The sequence below is a fragment of the Pygoscelis adeliae genome, unplaced genomic scaffold (genome assembly GCF_000699105.1).
Source record: "Pygoscelis adeliae isolate BGI_AS28 unplaced genomic scaffold, ASM69910v1 Scaffold267, whole genome shotgun sequence".
Lineage (NCBI taxonomy): Eukaryota > Metazoa > Chordata > Aves > Sphenisciformes > Spheniscidae > Pygoscelis > Pygoscelis adeliae.
Genome location: NW_008825150.1, coordinates 185,168 through 207,182, shown reverse-complemented (window position 1 = coordinate 207,182; position 22,015 = coordinate 185,168). Strand labels below are relative to the sequence as shown.

General features: G+C 36.9%; 1 protein-coding gene across 1 annotated transcript in view; it reads right to left on the bottom strand.

Moving 5' to 3' along the window:
* COG5 (component of oligomeric golgi complex 5) overlaps positions 1–22,015 on the bottom strand; it is a 193,646-nt gene that overhangs the window by 98,625 nt on the left and 73,006 nt on the right. Inside the window, exon 7 of the mRNA XM_009328367.1 lies at positions 13,145–13,275. Within this exon, the coding sequence (XP_009326642.1) occupies positions 13,145–13,275 (131 nt within the window). The remainder of the gene's footprint in view (positions 1–13,144; positions 13,276–22,015) is intronic.

Sequence of the window (22,015 nt, the reverse complement as noted above, 5' to 3'; positions counted from 1 at the left end):
CAGTTGTAGATGAAAGAACTAACCTAAGATCTAATTTTTAGTTAAAGCCAACAACCTAACATTTTTTGAAAGTTCTTATCACTTGTTTTAGGATTAGGAAAAAAAAAAAATCTCTGAACAGAAGTAAAAGCTATGCTAAAACCTACCTTCTCTGAAGAGAAAATCCCAAAGATGTTCTATAAAATTGTAAGATTTCTAAACTGATTAGAGAATATAAAGTATAAATATAGACCTGATTATAAACAAATTTGCATTTAAAAATAATATGCATGAGATCAATTTTCAGATGTTCACAGGCCAGAGCATTATTTCAATAATCCACGTTATTTTTGTAGCAGCTTCGCTGTGTCAAGCACCTCAGAGCAAAGACTACTTTATTTACATGGCTATACAATTTCTTTTAAAATTCAAGACTGATCAGTCCAATAAAAGTTATTTAGTTATCAAATCCCCTACTTTAGAATGTAATTTGCAGCTCATAGTAGTTATTATTCTTCACACCTTACAGTTCACCATCTAATGAATTTAAGTCTGTGTCCAGCATTATACAGGTCAGACTACATGAGCACAAGGTTTCGTAGCTCACTGTAGAAGTCTATTAATTCATTAATTTTATGATTCCTTTATAACCCGCACTGAAGCAACATAAACTCGACACGGTGATGCTTTCCCACTGTGCTATATATGAGAACACTGTCAGAGGGTCTCCATGAAGAATGCTACTTCGTATTATGGAGAAAAATATCCTTGATCATGAGGTAGGTTAAGTTTAATTCTAAGGTGTGGTGGAAGTACTGATGCTAAATTAAGGGGAGTGAATTTTCCAAATGTATAGAAGAACGGCCTGTAGCAACACAGCAACTGAAAAAGTCTTCAGTATGTGGAAAGGTTGCTTGTATTTATTTGCAGCGAACTTTGAAACTCAGATTCCTAGTTAGCATTTTAAAAGGGAATAAGACAAGAGTCAAGTAGAAAGAAAGGAAGAATGAAAAAGGCTCATGCGTTAACATTTCCTTAGGCAGAAAAAAAACATATGCAGCAAAAAGCAACTGAGTAACATTAACGTCATATCAAAAGTTTCTATTGGGTGATACACATGTGCTTCAGGAACATGGTTTTCAACATGCAGTACCCGAAAAAACAAGAATATTAATAAATAAATACTGACCTAGATCTGAATTCAGGAAAATCCTTCATCTAACATTAATAATAAAGAACAAGGTGACTTAGGCTTTCCCCAGTTAAGTCAGTGCTTACATCCTAATAACTGCAAGGATAGCAGCACTAAGCAGTAATAGCCAAATCTTCCACAATACTGACCAAGTACTGCAAGACAACTAAATTCTTTCGGACAAGAAATCAATAGGATTTCAGAACAAGTCTCCAGGGAAGAGTAAAACCTGCAGTGCAAGAGAACATACGGCACCCTCCCATCCTCCTCACTGGTAACTCCTACTAGGCACGCATTCCCCCCCAAATGCATACACATTTTAGCTTTGCTCACACACAGTGCTGGAGGAGGGAGGGGGAAAGACTGAGTGCAGTTCATCTTCCAGCTTCCCTTCTTCCCCACTCCTGGAAGGAAAGAGTTGCACAAAAATAAGCACAATCTGAGTTCTGGAGAGGGAATACGTATCAGCACCCAATAACCGTTGTTACATGTATGCTTTACGATCAAAGAGAGCAGAATGAAAATATCAACACACTGCCCATCTAGCCTGCGGCATGGACACACGCTTCCATGCTTACTTTCCTTAAGACTAACAAAGGCAGCAAGAGTAGTACACGCTTCAGCATGGTTCAGCAACCAGAGTAAAAGGGATATATTTTGGCATGAACTAATTCTGGCTAGATTAAAGAAAACACTATCACGGCCATCTTTGCTACTATTTTATCTCTATTATGCTGTAGAGATGCTCCCTAAACTGTGGGCTTCTAAAACGTATGCTCAGGTACTTCCCGAGTAGTCCTGTTTTCCCAACAATATTCATCGATAAATTCATCACTCCCTGCTGAGTTATAAAGCCTTTCATTGTGGAAAGCACACTATATATGGGACAAAACTACATCTCTGAAAATGAATCAGGTGGACCTGCAAAAATCTGGACATTTGGATCTCTGGCATGAGATCTCTTCAAAAATTACTATGCTTTCCTTTCTTCTGGAGTTCCAACATGTTTACCCAGCAGAAATGCTGGACCTGCCTCAGGATTTAAGTTACTGATTAGTCAAGTAGTTGCTCAAACAATCTTCACCTTATTGTACATAAAGAAATACCACACTTTCTTAAAGAGCTTGTAAAGGAGTTGCTACCAAAATTCTTCAAAGTCCATTTAATGAAAACTTGAGGAATTTTATCATATTATGTAACTGGGTCCGATGTAGAAAGGTAAGATACAAATTTAACTTCATCAGTTTAATAAAATATCACAAACGTATAAACGGTTATGAAACCTAGAAAACTGAGCAGCAAAAACAATGTCTCCCTTTGTTGTTGTTTTTATAACATAAAGCTGCATTTTATGCTATTTGTTGCAGCTGTCTTTTTTTTTTTTCATTTAGACTAACAAACATAAAGCAGCATCTTGTCAGAAGAAAAACAGCATAGGAAAAAATGACAGTTTAGATAGCAACGGATTCTCTGGGAAAGGCATTAAAAGAGGTCATGGCACAAAAATATTTGTGGACAATCAGACACAGTTTTCAGTTAATAAAAGCTTAATGACTTTAAGCTATTTTCAGTTTAATATGTATAGCAAACATAGTTGTAGTAATATTACTGTTTACTTAAGTTAATTCTAACCCTTCCCAAATAATTTTAAGATGTAAAAAAAGGTAACAATTCCCAAATAGGTATTAGAATTTCAGCCAAAAACATTACTAAACATTTGTATTACCATATGTATCACATTAATATTGCATGAATTATTGAAGACTGATTAAATATGCATGTGTCTATCCAAGCAGGTTTTTCCTCAAAACGCAGTCTCCTGCTTTCTGCTATTTTCAATATTTGCTTAAAGTCAGTGCTTTTTAGCCTATGCCTCATATCAACTAATTACCAATTCCTTACACCACAGCATACTACCTGCCACCGAGGGAAGGGAAAAGGGAAGGCTGTTTCATGCTTCATTTGCTATTGACAACATCTCACTGGGGCCATCTGCTTTGCAGTTTGATGTGGAACACGTGTCCAGCAGACGTACAATTAATAGCCAAGAGCACTAACAGATGATCAACAGGACACATCACTCTCTTGGCCAAGCCCCCCAAACCCCTGAGCCAACACCTCCTCCAGCGGGGTGCAGGGGGCACTAACAGCAAAGGAGGCGGCAGTTCCCGGTTCTGCTGTGCTCACCTGAGCCATGGGGTGATCTGCGGGAGCATTTCAGACACAAATACAGGGCTCTCACATGGCAGGTGGCTGGTTCAGTTGGGGTCACAGGTTGGAAAACAACAGAGGTATAACAGCAAGATGGCCAATGTGAGGGGAATTCTTAATTTGGATGCTTTTGAAGATATTCTGAGGCCTAGGGAAATTGAAGTATAATGGCATACAGCTGAAGGATGGAGGAAGATAGGATGGCAGTATGCCCTAATCCTGAACACGTACGTGTCTAGGTACTGCAATAGAAGCTGCTGCCATTGCCATCACCCCAGTAGAGGTAGTCAGGCAATCCTAATCTGGGAAACAATGATCGTTTCCTTTCTCAATTATCTGCTTTAATGATTTGAAGAAAAAAAAAATCCAAAGGACAGGAAAAAAAGTGTTCTCTAACCTGCACCTAATTAAATTTGAAGGTTTTGTTGAAACTATAACCTGAATCATAGTCCCTAGTATATTGTGACAAAATATCTCCCAATACTACCTTCTCACAAAAAAGAAAACCTGTGCATTTTGTTTGTTTTACTAATAGACACTATGTAACTTCAATATCTGGTGCATAATAATCTTTCAACTTTGTAAGGACCAAACCCGACCCTGAATATTGCACAAGTTTATCAGAAGCGGATGTGGAGTCAAATGCAGGTGAGGGCGCTGCATAGCTGCATGGCCACGTACCCATCCAGAGCTGGGAAGGTGAACTCCTAGCAAGAGTTACTAATTGGGAAAGGCAGCTGATGGAAGGCGAGGGGCCCTTCAATGCCTAATTAGCTAGTCCCTTGTCCTCACTCCCACACCTGGAAACTTTCTGCTGGACATAAATTAAAGAACTAAAATTTACATTCATTTTACAATGCCTATTCTACTATAACTGCAATGTATTTAAAAAAAAAAACCAATTACAGTTGCAGGTATTACTGGGTGAGAAAATAGAAGCTTCCGGGATCTATTTAAGAAAAAAATGTTATTTTCCTAGGGGGAAAAAAAGCATTTTCATGAAACAAGGCCTGTTAAAAGGGGCCAGTGTTGCCTAATTGTTAAAGCATGAAAACTTGCAAACTCAAATACTTTGTTGAGAACCTTCCTGCTTACTTCTTGGCATTTAGAACTTCTCTATATCTGCCCACCTGCGGAATGAGGTTTGCTAACACCTGCCTAAACCATCTACTACACAGTTTGTGAGGAACTTTCTAAAAGATGCTGCAAAAGTGCAAACCAGAACCATTAATAAAAGAGGATCATTATTCAGACAGTAACATGTGACACAGGGTCCTCTGCACATTTACAACAGTAAATTATATTCTAATACTGAGCAGGAAAGCTCTAGATATTACTTTTATTTGAAAATCCTTCTATTTTCAAAATGTTGCTATTTAACTTGCCCATAGGTTCCAATAACTACAGCTCTCATGAGTCTTCTATATTAATGGTAGCTAAAAATAATCTTGGAATACGGATATTTGAAAAAGTTACTATTTGAACTACATTAGCACAGTGTAGCTCCATTCACAGGCCAAAAGCCTGTTGCACTGAAAAGGGAAACTATCACAAGTTAACTTGCTACTTCTTCCTTGTTTTGCTTCTTTTTTCTTTTTGCTTTTTTTCTTTTTTGCTTTCAGTACCATCTTAATTTTCACATACAAAATGTTTTAAAGATCAAGCATCTTAAATGCTGGAGTTATAGCAAATGAAAAGAGCCCAAGTACTGAGCAGTCAGTCACACACTATCATTTGTACCTGCATTCACGAGGCCTCAGGTTACAGGCACTTAGATTCCTAATGGTTTGTAACAAGGCCTGCGTATTTTCCCTCTACATCAATACTGGAGTTACATATCCATTAATTTCAAACAAAGACGTATCTTCTATATCTTGTTAATGTTTTTACACTCAAAGCATACCTTCTCTGATTTAGCAACATGACCTGTTAAGAAAGAGAGGTCAAACATCTAATAAAACAACTACTACTACAGCTAGCATGTTTCCTTGCCTGTTCTTTGATTACCGTCTTTTGCCATAGTCACCTATATAACACACTACGTATTCCACTACAGTTTTGCTGACTTTTCTTTCTGGCTACATGAAGTTCTTTCTTGTGTTGTACAGATGGTTCCAAAGAGAAAATATACCCATACAGTGTAACGCAGTGAGATGAAGCAATAAGATGACCTACGAGACAGATTTGGTGGTTGTTGTAAAACATTTAAAAGAGGCATTAACACATAGGAATGATTAATAGTTTCTCTTTTCCTGTGGATTTGGAAATACTTTTTGCACCTGTATAATAAAACACAGAGCTAACACCTAAAGAATTATGCACAGAAACCCTTAAAGTAATTTTTTTATTATTATTGTTGTTGTTACTACTGCTAGTAAAAACATTTTAATATGTGTTATGTCAATATTCCACCTTTCTTTTTTTATGCACATTTTTAGCCCTTATGTGCAGAGGTTGCAAGCTGCAAAATAAAAGTGAACTATATTGAAGCCAGACATTCATTTTAGCTATTCCAAGATTCAAAACATTCTATCATCTGTTCCTATGGAAACTGAAAGGATATTCTAGGTTATATCAGTATCAGCCGATTATGTTGCAAAGAAATCTGTGGTTTATTTTAATCCATAGTTCAGAGGTATAAATTCATGCTTGGTGATTTTGAACTACTGAAGCACGGTTAACACTTCAGTTCCGTTAGATCATACTTTAAGATAAAATGAGCTCTTTTTAGACCTGAATAGTAAAAGGAAAATTTCATAAGGTTTTGTTAATCCCCATGAAGTTTACCATTCACATGTAGGTTATAACTAACACATTCTTGGAAGATATTTTTTGGTTGTTAGATGAGCCATACGTTGCTATATCACATCTTAACAGAATAGTTTAAGGAAGAAATAATTTAGATTTATCGAAAACTCCTTCTGTAGTGCCATGCACCAGATGGCCAGATGAAGGAATCTGATTTAGCAAGTTAACAAGATCACGAAAACCATAACCATAATATTGAAGATGAAAAATAAAATTGAATAATGCAACGTGAGTATGTTTCTGTGACAAAGAAACGTAAAGGTTAGGACAGAGTAAAACTTGTACAGATATATAAACACATAAAGGGAAAATTCTCTATATGCATACAGAACTATTGTCAAAGAAAAAACAGAAACTATGAGCTAGTAGGATCTTAATTAAACAGACTCAAATGCCATTGTGATCTTTTACAACGAAAGCCAATATGACAGCTACAACATGTTGAAATAAGTCTTCTCTGTCTACATTAGAATTACAAAAAACAGTAAAATGGGTGGCTAACGTGAATTTAAATAAAAAGCTTTGGATCTCGTTGTCTGTCTTCACTAAGCAAAACTAGATGATTTAAAGTTAACTATAGCTACCACCCTCTCCCTATGCCAAAAGTAGCAAACAGGTTCAAATTTTTCTTTTTACAGATAATACTTCAGTCTTCTTACTCTAGATTCAAGTAATTGACTTCAAACTGAATAATCAAAAATGCCTTCCATTTCTATATCATATTGTAGTCAATCACTTTATTATGAAATAGCTGTCTCAGTCTAGTTTCCATCAGGATCTCCTCCAGGGAATCAAGGTTGTGGAATAATAAGGAAACATAACATCTACTGCCTAAAGTGTACTATATTGGTTAAATTTTTGACAGTGATGAGGTTAAATTCCAACTTCTACCTTTCAAAGTAGAAATAAATGTCAGAACAAAAGAAAGAAAAAATCAATGACTACTCTTTGACTTAAAAAAAAAAAAGGTATACTCTGGGTAGCATTTCAACTCTAGTTTTTCCAGACTTTTAATGAGGATATCCTGCAGTATAGGGATGAAAAGATGACTGGTTGTGTGCCAAATTTGGAGGGGTTCTTTTTTCATATTTTTCTACTTTATTTGCTGTTATAATGATAATTTTGTAATTATGCATACAGATGCAGTTATACACATCTACATAACAGCAATCAATTCCATTGACATTTTGAAATACGTAAGGGCTTATATTATTTAAAAGGTATGACAAATATGATAGCTAATATGTAAAAGCAGCAAAGGGCAGGCAAAAACATCTGGAATTAAAAATTTTTCTTTTGACTAGCGCAGTACATCAGTGTGGGCAACGTAACACATCCTAAGCTAAATTAACAAAAGATAAACATTAACAGGCCCACTACACAACCGTGGGCACATGAAGTGACATTCTCCTATGACATTAGACTTCGTTCTACAGTCAAGCATGTCTCCACGGAACCGACAACTTTAGACAGTGTATTCAGACACTTGCACAGCCCATTTTACTATAAAGCATTCAAATCTGAAGATGACACTAAACTAGCAAAAACTAGCAAGCATACTTTGATTTAAATTGAAGTGTTAAAATATCATAAATTAATCTAGAAAAATTGATGTTTCAGTGAAATATATACTCTTGCTAAAGTATGCAAGATTGAAAATGAGAAACTCAGGATCACAGGACCTTGCCCAGACAGTAGTGCTGCAACAGCTATCCATGCCTTTGGCAGTAATAATTAGAAGTAACTCAAGAATGCAACATTATCATCTTTTTGCAAGTTTCACCAAAAAAGTGAAAAACGGAGCCCAATGCCAGCCATTCTTAATATCTGAATATCTCAAACACCTCCAAGGGCCTTTGCACAACTGGAAAATGCTGCCACAGGATAATAAAGAGCATGCATTGTTTCAGATCCTTGACAATAGATTAAACACTGCCCTATGAAGGATTTAAGATTAATTTCACCAATCTGGCTGTAACACTGCAAGTTGTACAACATAAGCACTCAGCTCAGAGGACCCTGAAATAAAATAAATTATGCAACTTCTTGATGATCATGTCTGGAAAAATGGTCAATTATGTGCATATTTTCCCCTCCAATCCCTTGGGGATAACAAAGACCTAGTGTTAGAGATCCTTGACACGAGATTAAATGCTGGTCTATGAAAGATTTCAGATTAATTTCACCAATTTTGCCATAACACTGCAAGATGTACTACATAAGCACCTATCTTAGGGAACCCTGAACTGAGATAAATTAAGCAACTTCTTGATAATCACCTCCAGACAACTGGTTAATTATGCAGATACTTCATCCTCCCATCACTTTTCTCAGGTGCTAAATAGCATTAGTCAAAAACAATTATGCATATACATATACTTAATAATTTTTAAATGTGAAAAAAAATGCTGTACTTGTCCCAGAGACGACAACTTAGAGGAAAGGTTCAGTATGAAAAAGAATGCAAAACAGAACAATTCACAAAACAAATTCTGCTCAGTGAGTTACAATATGAAAATTCAAAATGCCCCCAAATATGCTCAAAGTGGCAATAGTATAAAGATGTTACACTGAAATTAATTGAGACATTTTTGTTCAGATTGTATTGCTTACATATTTATCCTGTGCATACAAATCCAGCACTTGAACATCTTGCAGAAGTAGAGTTTAGGATTTATTTCTGTTGGTGTTTTTTTTCCCTCTTCTTTATTTGGTGAGGTTATAATTAGTAAAGCTCTTCATTTTGAAAAAAAAACACAACTATGTATTAAAAAAACCGCAGGCACAATTTAACATTCATTTGGACAAAGGATAGTTATTAAGCTTACACTTTATTTTTGCTTTCTCTAACATGATCAGGACACTTCACTACATGATCACCAGAACAATTTCAGTGAATTATCCGTGAATTTAACTCTCTCCAGATCCATGCTAGGCAGGAAAATAAATTTGCCCACACCTTAAATAAGGGAAACTGGGCGACAAACATCACATAATTTATCCAAAACCTTCCTTAAAAAAAATAGTCAGACACCTACAGAACACTCCAGGAGGAAAATTTTTACTGTCTGTGGTCAAAAATACAGAAAGTTTCTGTAACACACAGAAGGACAAACTGTATTTAAGGTACAAACTCAAGGAAATCTGAGTTCTACTCTCATCTCCACACCATGTCTTGTTTGACCTAAATGGATATTTTATATTTTAATCAATCTTTAATGATACCATAGTCCTTATCATCTACATCCTAACTAATTAGTAAAGTTTGTATTGGTAAAGTCAAAAGCAAGAGCATAGGTTCCTAACCCATTTCACACATACGAGTACATACATGCAAAAATCCATCCTTCTTACACAGATGAGACCTATAACCATTGTTAAAGCAGTGAACTTGGTTCAGAACTAGGGCTACCTCTTCAGAGGAGTAAAGACAGAGGAGATGGAAATGCATCTCTTTTCTGCACACACATGACCTGGCTCCTAATGCTACCAACCTTATCATTACCTGATGGGACTAAGTTTGGGCATCCCTGGCTGTAAGAGGAAAGTCCCACACTAAGTATGACAATATATAGCAGAAAAGGTTTGAAGTGTGAGCTAAATTGCAGAGAAAGTTTTCTTCTTTGTAAGTATAGCAGCCACAACACTACATCTGGCAAAACTGTTCTACCTGGAATTGAGCTATGGTAATCTTAACAAATTTCTCTTGTTCTGAGTTAATTTCTTATTATTCAGATCTGCTTTACACAATATACGGCTGTTGAATAAAGGGGTGAAGTGGTGTCCAGAGCAAATCTAGATTCCTCTGCCTAGGGTTCATCCTGTGAGCAAAAGAAATGCTGGGGAGGCTTCAGGCGGTTGCAAGATGGATATATACCTCTTTTTTTCTTTTTAAAGCAGAAAACATTGCTGTCTCTTCTCTTAGAACAGTGATTTTATTGAAGTTCTTGATGTATCTCCGTTAAAGCAGCCCCTCCTGCTTTCTGTACTATCCGCCATTAACCTGCTTACAGCGTGAAGGAAAGCTACCAAGGTTTTGGGGACTAAACAGTAAGGACGGGGTTTGAATCCATTTTGCTGATACTGTTCTGTGGTTCATGAAAGAGCATCAATTTGTGCTATGTACACTAGGAGTGCGTAACAAAGCACACATGACAATAAAAAACCTGCCCGTAGCCACTGGTACCCCTGCTTGATCAGGTTTGCTGTTATTTGTATTACTTTTGTCAACAAGAGTAAAGAGGGCTTACTCTTTCTAAAAGGATTAGGAAGACAAGCGTGGTTGGCAGCTCTATGAAAGCCTGTTAAGTCTAGACACGCTGACAGGCACTTCTAGTTTATACCCAGATGGCAGCTTTAAAGATACCACCACGAACATGAGTGGAAGACTTCACTTCTGAAGCAGTCAATGCCTAATGCCACACTTCCAAAGGAAAAGGGGAAGAGAGATTTCATTTCTTCTGAGAAATACACAAATGCTACAGTGATGGACATGCAATAAAAACGTGAATTACAATGCAGAGAAAAAGACAATGTATCCCTTAGAGGTAAGTATCTGCTTTCATGTGCTACTGCTGGTGGTTATTTTGGGGAATCTGGGCACAGCTCATTAGCATGTGACTTATACATCATTAAATAAATAATCAAAATAACAAAAATAGTTTCTTACCTAAACAAAGGAGATATATCAAAATGTTGAAAGGGGCAATTTAAACTTTTTAGCTCTGTTCTTTTTGTCCGAGTAACTTCTAGCAGCTTCTCTGAAAAAAAAGCTGAATTCTACAGAAGACATTCACCAAATTCTAATGACTTCTGCTTAAAAGGAGATACTTGTAGTTTTACATTTTTTATGTATTTCCACTTCCTGCTTCTCTTCCAGGTGGACATTGAAATACTCTAAAAACAGAGACGTAAGACTAACTTTCTTCTTAAGGCATTGCTGAAAAGTGCTAGATGAAATACAGAAATACAGCTCCCTGTTACGTAGGCAACCAATCTCGTGTTTTATTTACACAGCAGATAAAAACAAAGGTGAGAACTAAAATTGCAATTGCAAATATGAATATCAAATAACTGAAGAACCACCTGGACAAATACAGATGCACCATTCTCAAAAGTTCAAACTTGGCTACCAGAATAGATACTAGCAGGAAGACAGCCTATCTGAGGAATTCTGTGGTACAAAATGCAGAAGAAAAGATGAATGTCCTCTTATGGGAAATCTCAGGGCTTGGAAGGTATAAATGTAAATCAACTTGTCAATAAAACACACAGCTACAATAATAAGAATCAAAGACATACTATCTGCTAGCCATATTTCAAATTCTAGATTTCTTGGGCAATGCCTGCATGCGTATTTTCTAAAGCACACTATTTTTCCAACATTAAATCCACGAATCATATCCAACAGCAAACCTGTGAAGCATACCCTAACACCTCTTCATGAAAACATCCCCACTTCTGATATGACTAAGCACTAATAATGTTCTTCCAAACAATCTTCCGTTTGCTGGAAACAGGCCCCTGGCTAAAGCACAACAGGCATATACTTTAATAATCTCTTGATTACCTGGATACAGCCTGGAACACCTAATAAATCTGTCTATTTTTCAAGTGGACTGGGATTCATTTCCCCAGGGTTTCTTTGTCCGTTCCATTTTAGTACTTAATATGAAGAGAAAATTATCAGAGAAGGTCAAATCTGACATGAAAAACTAGGAGTACACACTGATGAAGACTTTTGCTACATTTAAAATAAATGTCCACTTGGTTTTTCTTAGGCCCTATCTTCATTCTGTCTTTATTTAACATTGCATATGCTTCATAGCTTATAACAAGCCCAATCACAGCTTGGCAACATGGTCAAACAGCCAGGAGTTTCAACATTTGAATAGTAATCAAGTAAAAAATGGGGTGTTTTTTCCTACCATTTTGCTCTCAGTAAATAGCCAAAGGTATTTACCACAATCATGACTTCTTACTGCAGAAAATTACTTGAAATGAGAGGTCTAAGTAAAAGTTTGAGACATACTGATAATTTCAGTGCTCAATTATCTAACCAAGCCAATTTAATGACGAGATTTTCCATTCTGTGTATGTTCTATTTTCATGTCAACCTTCAATACTATAAACGAATGCTATATTGACTTACAGGGAAGTTTAACTGTTGGTAACAAACAGCATAAAAATGTTGTCTTCTAATTCTCTTTGTTCTCTAATTTAAAACCCAAATTTGATAGGAACTTGTACTAGATTTTTCCTCTTACTGTAGTAATGGAGATTTAAAATACTTTTTTTTTTAAAGAATACTAAAAAGTATAGACAAAAGAACATGAATTTTTAAAAAGGCAAGAAGACAGCACTAATGATACTACAAATAGTTAAATAATAGACGTAGCCATGTTACTAAAAATGTAGATAATTACATTTAGTATGGATGAATGTAATTATGCCCTCATTTTGATATGCCCTACAGTGAATATTTACGTCAAAGTTTAAAATGCCCTTTAAAGTTTTAATGGGAAATCTTTCAAATCGTTTCAATACATCACTGCACAGCTAAAAAGTAGAAATCTTCTTACAGTTTTAAGAAACTGCATTTTTCAGATTTATCTATAAAACTTGGCAATATTGGCAATGTAGTATACTGTGCTTAATGCAAAGTCCTATCAATCATCAAGCTTTTAGCAGTGTTTAGAGTTAAACTCTTCATATCAGCACCTACTTTCTCCCAAATTTCAGGGTCAGATCCTGCAAAATTTTATTCTTGCAAATATTGTACAAGGCCAATTTTGTCAATTTTTTTGGATACTCTCATGTGTGAGAATTTCTCATGTAAGACTTTTTTCATGTTTAATCTCCATTAGACAATGCTACATAAAACAAAGGAAATCAAGCTCAGAGTACTTTTACACTTCACTTTTGAAAGGAAATAAAGAAGAAAGTGTATTTTACCTGAGTCTCCACACCTTGCTCAAGCAACCTTTTAGCTTGATTTTCCACCTCAAGCCGAGCTCTTGCAATAAAAAGCAGGTCATTTTCAATTACTTCTATTCCAGAGAGATCTATCCCTTGAGAAAGGTAATCTATAAAAGCAACAAAACATTGATAAACATGACACAGGATAATGGAACATTTTAAACATGCTAAAACTTTCAGAAGTTACAGTTCCAAGGGACATTTTTGCATACAACACTTGACAATAGGGTACGCCAAAGTAATTTATTATACCAGAAAAACTGAAAATCAAAAGATTATTACCCAAAATCTGGATATTGAAGACACTGAATTTACTTCACCGTACTTCTCTAGACCCAGACACTGTCAAAGAGGTGCAGAGCATGAGTTCTAGAACTCCAGAATCTCAGTCACAGGGCAGGAAGGGGCATCTCTTTGTCCCAAAGGATTAACCAAATAATTAAACTTCTCTAACCAGATGTTTGAATAAGCATAATTTGCCCTAAGATCTGAAATTCCAGGTGTATTATAAGTTAATAAATTTAAATTACAGTTCATATATTTAAATTGCACTTCTAAACATTTGGGATCAAACACAGAAGAATGGCAAGAAAAGAAAACAATATTCTTTTTTCATTTTTAATCACAGAAACATCCCAAAATTTATTATCATTGTGGAAACCACCATCAGTAGGGCATCTACAGATTACTGGGCTGGACTGGCAACTGCAGCAAGAAAATCTATTCAAACTCAACTTTTGTCACTGGCTACGTAGATTTGGTCAAATTACTTCATCTTTCACTAATAGCCACTTAGTAATGAGAGCACTCCAGCAAGTAGAAAACCCAACACTTCATCTCCCTTTATCAAAGGAGGTTTGAATCTGTGACATCCTTTCTCCCAAACACATTCACTTTCTTTTAAAGGGAGTGACATTGTAATGCCTGCTCTTTGGACTATTTAGGCTTTTCACATGAGACAGTTTTAGATATAAAACACAACCCAGGGAGCAAAAATGAGGTTTTCACACTCCCTGAGGTCCCTAACCTCTATGTTCCCTCCTGTTGGCTCTTTGCCTGGTCTTGCACTCCCAACCTAACCTCACTAGTGACCTGTCTTTGAAAGAAGGGCTGGAGGATGCCTCTTCCCAGATGTCTTTGATTTGTTAGTGACACTCACATGGGATGCAGGAACTGTATATTCAACTTCCTTTAGGCTAATGAAGACCTACAGCTTAGACTGGGCTAGAACTCAAATCATTCAAATACTATGCAATTACACCCATAACTATTTGCAAATCAAACCAACTATGGCCACTGCTCTGAAATCCATGTTCCTGGAATATGGAAAGCACGACCTGAGAACACCTACTGCTTTAGGCTCCTCCAAGAACAGACACACCTCTCCACTTAAAACTCTGAATTACAACATAAATTAGGTGGGAACTGGATGATTAAATTTATAAAATGAACACTTCTGAACATGTCTGGGTGCCTTAGATTAGATCAGATCCGCAGAGAAATGTAAAAGCAGTCTAGGAAAGTACGCAGTGAACCTGAGGAACCTTCGAAGTTAAACAACGCTTCCCCCCACAACCCCTCCCCCCCCCCCCTCCTTTTTTATCTTTCTAGATTTAAATCATCCCAATTCTCCATGTCAAGGTAGCCAGACCTTTACACTACTGCTTATCTCCAAGATAACGCAGGATTACTCTCATCTACACATTTTTCAGCATTTTGCTCAATCAAGCAGGTCTTCCACTGCTTCTTTTGAAAGAACCAATAAAACTAACAAAATAACGACCAAGACATTTCAGCCAGTGTCAGATACTTCCTTCAAAAGACAATGTTCCACTATTTCCACTTATAACCAGCCCACTATGACTCCCTAATAAAGTTTCCTTCCTTTTATGTTCTCCCAGTAACTTTATTCACAGACTTAAATTCCGACTAAGCTAACTGAACTTTTAAATCTTTGCCAAATAACCTTTCACTTTAGTAGCCAATTATTTTTGTGTATTCACAATAAACTAATCTAAACCTCAGATTAATTTTAGCAACCACATGTTCACAACTGAACACAAAATTCCAAGTGAACCACTTCACAGCTACGCAGAGAAGAACATCCCCGTACCCGCATATGAAAAACACCGCATAAGAAACCAAAACAAAAAGTTTAGAGAAGTACCACATAAAGCTTAGTAAGGCATAAAGGAAATCAACTCTCTCAACAGTACAGTATGTCAAATAGGTTTCAGTCTACTAAGAATAGGCCTGCAAATGCTTTTGTCTGCATGCATTTGTTTAAAAATGGATCAGAGAAGTCAAAGGACAGCAGAGCAGCAGGACAGCAAACTTCATGCTGCACAGGCTACTAATGAAGCACTATGTGCAGGCACGCTTACAAAGCTGCTTTTGCTAGGGGCTACAGCAGCCACACTTACCCATTACTTCCCTGCAACTTTTTGCTGTGACTAGCTGCTTATCTACAGGTGGCCTTGCATACGAGCCTATTAAAACTAATATTAAACTCCCACCAACTTCAATTACTAACTTCAATGAGCAAGTCTCTTGAATGTGAAAACTAGTTTTCTGACCCCTTCCTCTCAGCTGCACGGGAAAAAAAAAGTGCAAAGAACTACCCACAGATTAAATCTACTGCCATAGTAAACTCTGAAGTAGTTTCTTGGCAACATGAGATTAAAAAAGGTGCAAATATCACCAAAGACTTACAAAGCCCACAAATACAAAATCTGCTGTGGAGTTCACTTAAGTAATAAAATCATATTCCGCAACCCCAGTCTGCTTAAACAAAATAAAATTAAAATACGGTTCTGATCTCCTAAATCCACACAAAAATCTGTTGAAGAGAACTAAAAAAGAGACTGTTTCTCCCTGCTGTATTTTATCTCAAAGTCTAAATTAAGCCATTTCAAGTGCTAAAAATCTAATCCTTCTGATGGTTTTAAGAAAGGAACAGAAAGACCATGCTGCTTTGGCTTCTCCAAATACCGCCATCTGTGCCTCAGACTGGCAGCCACCTCCTGCTAAACTGCCAAAATCTGCAGCTTCGTTCCAAATTTCCTGCAATCCTAACAAAATGCTTTGGAACAATGCACTTCAGCAAGACTTCAAAACAGAGGGCCTTTCTGTGGGTTCAGTGACTAGATATGCTGCTATGGATCCTCTTAGTTGCTATTCTAACCAGTAGGAAGCCCTAGCAATCATATACTGTTTTCAAAAGAAAAGCAGTTTTCATAAGGACAGCAGGTCTACATCAGAAACACCTGCAAGTGCTTTCCTGCCATTCCTATGTGAGAGCAGAAGCTGCAACACAGGCAGAATATGCGCCTTTTGATAGTTTCTATCGTCTAAGCAGACAACATAATATTAGAAATCTCTACACTTGTGTATTCTCAGGAGTGATGCTGCCACCACGGACAGCACGACGAAACCACGCAGAAAGGCAGTTGATGCAAGGGCAGCCAGATCATAGCCAGAACCACGGTGCATTTAGGATCCAGTTTATTGAAAATATTGCAGAGGAACTTGCACATTTCAACCAGCCAATTTTAGTTAGTAAAGAAACTATGTCACGTGAAATACAACAAAGATACTACCAGTTATTAACTCAGGGACCAGCAAATGTAGGATTTTGTTTTAGGCACTTGTGTAATCATTATTCTGTTTCTTGCCGTGCAGTCAGTCGATAACACTATGGTCATGATCAAAGGTGAGGGTGATGTGCTGTAAGGTCTTCTTCTCAGGAACTAAGCAGACACAATGGCTTATCTCCCAGTTAGCACAGACTCTCGGGACTGGGGCCCAGTTTAAAGCTTGTCAGCTTTCTTCCTGCTTTAACCTTAAAGCACTAGAGTAAACCTAATACTATAATAACCGTAACAGATTTAGTGAGTATAGTATTTACAACTCAGGTCTTTTACTATGCTTATCAGAAAATTGAAGAGAGTTTAATCTCTGCATGTTAATAAATGTACTGGGAAGTAGAGGGGTAGCGGCACTAAGTTTTTAGGAGTCACTGCCAGGGTTTGGCAGCTTGGCATGTATGGTAAAGTCATGGATGTTTTTGATCACTGTGGCTGAATCTGGACTGTGGGACATAAACATCCTTCCAAACTCGTGGTTCATGATGAGCACCGCAGCTGCTTCCTTTATACACACCAACGCTTACCTTAACAGCTCTACCTTAACAGATTTAAAAAGCACATATATAACATTTTGTTAACTTTGAGAAGACTTGTGCTTTTAAAAAATTAGGACCTAGGTATCTTATAACACTGCATGCCAGGGCTGGATGCAGCCATGACAGGCACTGCCCTCACACCAGCATGGCACGCAGCCCGCTGCTCCAGTCACTTCTGCTCAGCGGAGCCAGGGAGGAAATTAGAGGAGGGAACTATAGCCTTATAGCCATTCCTCTACCTCTCATTCCTCTGCTAATTCTACCTATTTACATGCGTTCATAAAAGTAAAAGCAAATCCTTAACTCTCCCATAGGGTGTTTGCATTGCTTCCCTTCTAACTATCCCACCTTATTAAACTTGGAAAGCACAGCTGGAAATTACTTTAAGGACTTAAAATACAGACTGCCTGCTGAATCCTCTTCTTGAACAAAAATATTATATGTCAAGGCAGAATACACTGAGCCCTAGGAATTGGTGACATTTATAATCTACCTCAGTCATATAAAGAGTTAGAACTTTATATTTCTTAAAGAAAAAGATTTTTGTCATTACAATTCCAGATTTTCTTGGTTTACTAAATCCGAACAGTTTTTCTAATCTACTGGCCGAGACGCTGCTTAAAAATGTGTTTTTTAAACCAACATTTCCCAGATAGTTATGTAAGATGAGTTTAATAGAGAGATAAATCTGATATGCACATAGTACACTAGGTAGAAAAACAATACTTTGAGCAACACGGTTAGCTTTTCTTAATCTAAGGGACTCAACAACGTAGAATCTTCCTATTATATGATTTCATTTTTTGACCTCAAACATTGCTCTGTGATAATATATAATGAAGATAGGAAAAAATATGAATTAAAACTTTCTGCAAGTACTAAAATATGTTTTGAAAAAAAAGATAACTATGAAACTAGCATCCCTATGAGCTTCACAAAAGATATCATGTTCTTTATTTAGACTGAGTTGATTTTGAGCTTTTGCCAGAAACCAGAGAATCAACAGAAGTCTACCGAGGACAATAAGGTGCACTAACAAAGAGGAAACCAGGACAGCCAGTAATAAACCAATGTGATTAGACCACGTCACTCAAGAGGCTATTTGAGCCAAGAGAAATCCTTCTGTACTCTGAGAAGTAACCTCAGTGACGCTAATAAAAAGGAGGAAAGAAGGAAATCAGAAGAGCTAAAATGGATTCCCTAGAAGCAAACACCCAAGATCAGTACCACCCCCCAATGCAGAAGTAGCAAGAATCCAATGACAGATTAAGAGGTGATTCATGGGAGATGGAGAGGGAATTAAAGGAAATTAAGCCATTCCTGAAATTCTAAATAAAATCATAGAATCATAAAACTATAGATTTTTGTTTGCCTGTTTGAGGAAGGTTTGGGGCTTACTGCTTTTGCATGGGTCATTTGTTTTATTTTGCTTCTTCAGTCTTAGTTGCAGAAAATATTGGTGATATCTGTACCCTAAGGCTGTTCTTTTTCCATAATGAAGAAAAATTACAATTTTGGAAGAAACTGCTGATTTAAATTCCAAAAAGTCAATAGGTCCAAATGATACCCAAGAGTTCTGCTGGGATTTAAGTATGCAGAAGATGAGAGGCTACCGAAACATGATTTATTAAGAAATACCATAGAAGACTGCTATAGTGCAAACATTACAGTGCATACAGCATAACACTCGTACTGAAAATTTCTCTAGAGGTAACTTAAGCATCAGAACAAATTGGTTGAAACTGTCCATTAGAAATAGCATATTAAAAATAAAGAATGTCAAGATGGAGTAGAACTGCAATGTCATTATTACTTTAAGCTGATCTGAGCGCAGGCTGCTCTGAACGGAAAGCTCTCTGATTTGTACCTCCGTGCCCCTAACCTGCTTGCCTATTCTTTCACTCCAGCCTCCAAGTTTTAGCACTCACAAGAGTTTTTTCTGTTGAGTTAGTTTTAATCTAAAGGCATTCTCTCATCTGACTCACAATGCAGACACAGAAGAGCATAGGGAGAGGGCAGGAACCCACAGGCAGGGTACCACCCACAGGCAGTAGATATCCCTCTTGGTGGAAGCTCAGGTGTAAATTGGTAGAAGGTGTTCATGAAACTGAGTCTAAATCACTATTTGCAATATTTATTTCTGTTACACAAAATTGGAAGGGGCTGGACAGATATTGTAAAAGCACATAAAACCTTTTCTACATGGGAGAAGTATTCAGTAATGACAATCATTTCAGTTTTGAAAGGGGTTATTAAATGTTCAGTCTTTGGTCCTACAGCAGTGCCTGGATACAAGCACAAAACAGAAACAAAATGAGTGGATTGATTTGTTAGAACTGCTGAGGACCCATTTGAACTTTTTTCCATCTGCTTCTAAAGTACCTCAAAGTAATTTACTAATTCAAATGGGCCACAAATCTAATCCAGCATGGAAACTTCCAGGATCCTCTAATAGAAATGTTAAGTACAGCACTAGCTACTGAAAAGGAAGGATGGGATCCTGTTTGCCTGAGTTGTATCTGAACCAACAACCCAGGAAGCTGCTGGGCCTGAATATGTCCATTTGCTTGTTTTTATCAATATAGGTAATATAAAACTAAAACCAGTCCTAGAACAGAGCCTGAGATCCCAATACCTCAGCAGAAACCCAATGCTCACCCTTTGGTGAAAGTAACCTAACATTTAATATTACATCTTTATTCTCTAAGTGGAATAGGTGGACACCCTAAACTTAAAGAACAATGGCCTGGTCCTCGGAGGCACTTAAACTTTCCATGCAATTAATGCATAGAGCAGGCGGGGAATAGCAAGAGCAGGCACATTTGTAGGTCTTCAAACTGGAAGCTGGTGCCTCTGAAAAGAAGCTTTCTCCATGTTCTGTTTTAGTCAGACTAATTCTCCACACAGGCTGAAATTACTGCCCCACACCCTGCATCAGACACCAAAGTACTTGCTAAAGCAAGGTTTATATTAAGCCTTTAAGTCAAATGAAAGGGATTCCGCTACAGTTACTATGAAACAGTATCTTACAGCCATCTTATACAGGGTGAGCTCTTCAGAAAAAGATGTTTATTCCTATAAAAACCTGCATAGACTATGGTGCTTTGTAAAGTGTTCAAAATAAGAATATCATTGCCCTATACTATGTGCCATATACAACATGCCATATATTTTAGATATACTTTACAACATTATTAATTTTGAATCCTAAATGATTGATTTTCAAAATTTTCTGCAGATATTATGAATTCATTATTGAAGAAGAAGAAAATTTTATTTTACTAAAATGCCTGTTACTTGTAAAACTCCTGCTATCTTTCCTTCCTTTTCCTACAGGACAAGATTCCTGCAAACTTTTCCTTTCCTCAATGAAACAACTGAGAATAAAAATATCTCTCTGCCACTAAAATGCCATTAAGTTCCTATGAAAACTGACCTTTATTTAACCAATTTCTACCATCTTAAAAATTAACTACTCATATGCATAATACCTAAGGTTTCCATTTTGAGCTGTTTGAGCAACATTAAGTGAGGCAAAACTGTCCTGCTGGAGCCAGAAACTGAGTGGGGCCCATGGCATCATATTTCTATTTGCTTTCTCAGACAGCATGTTAACACACTCTTGCTGCTTAAGTCCAGAAAAGGAAATAAAACATATTAGACAACCAGGTGTAGTTCCTAATAGATGTCGCTAGTGAAAGGGGACATTAAAAATAAAAACAAAGCAAAACACTTCTCAGCTTTTCATATCAATCACATGCCAAGACTGGTTTAGTTTCAGAGAAATGAGGTCAACAGTACAAAAACCAAACTGGTGGAAAGTATATGATTCAAAGAAAGCAAAACTTGAACCACTCATTTAAACACAGACAGTTAACTTGTACTGTAAAACAGACCTGTCATCTACATTGTATTATCATAGAATCATAGAATGGTTTGGGTCAGAAGGGACCTTTAAAGATCATCTAGTCGAACGCGCTTGCCATGAGCAGGGACCTCTTCCTCTAGATCATGTTGCTCAAAAGCCCCATCCAACCTGACCTTGAACACTTCCAATGATGAGGCATTATCTTACCTGATTAAAGCTTTACTTCAGAAGAAAACAGAGAATTCAACACTCTAAAATTAGAGACCACGTAGATATGAAAGAATTGAACTTTTTCTAGTATGTTAACACAAGTGGAAAATTTTCAGGTGTACAGGCAGGTTGGAATAAGAAGGAATGGGTTGTCATCCTGCACCTGGGAACGGCTTTGTTTCCTCAAAATGACTGTTGCTGATTTTTTAAAGAATAAGGTTTGTGTTAAATATTTAGTAGTGCTTTAATAATCATCTATGACCAATCCTATCTACAGAGGAAACTTGCTGTTTCTCTCCAGACTGCCTGCATAAAACTAAAAAAACATACCCAAAGTCGATAACAATACTGGAGGAGTAGTGAGGAAGACTGAGTAGCTATTTTTAACTTTATATTAAAGCTGCATTTAGATTGTCTTGATGGAAGAGTTAATTCCTACTGCTCTCTGGGCTGGAAATCAGATGCCAGGCAGGATCTGGAATTGATGGAAATGAGTTTGATATCTATTTTTATCATCATCACTGACTTAACAATGAGCACCATATTTTGGAGACATTCTTGTGAAAATGCCATGATTCAGAAAATA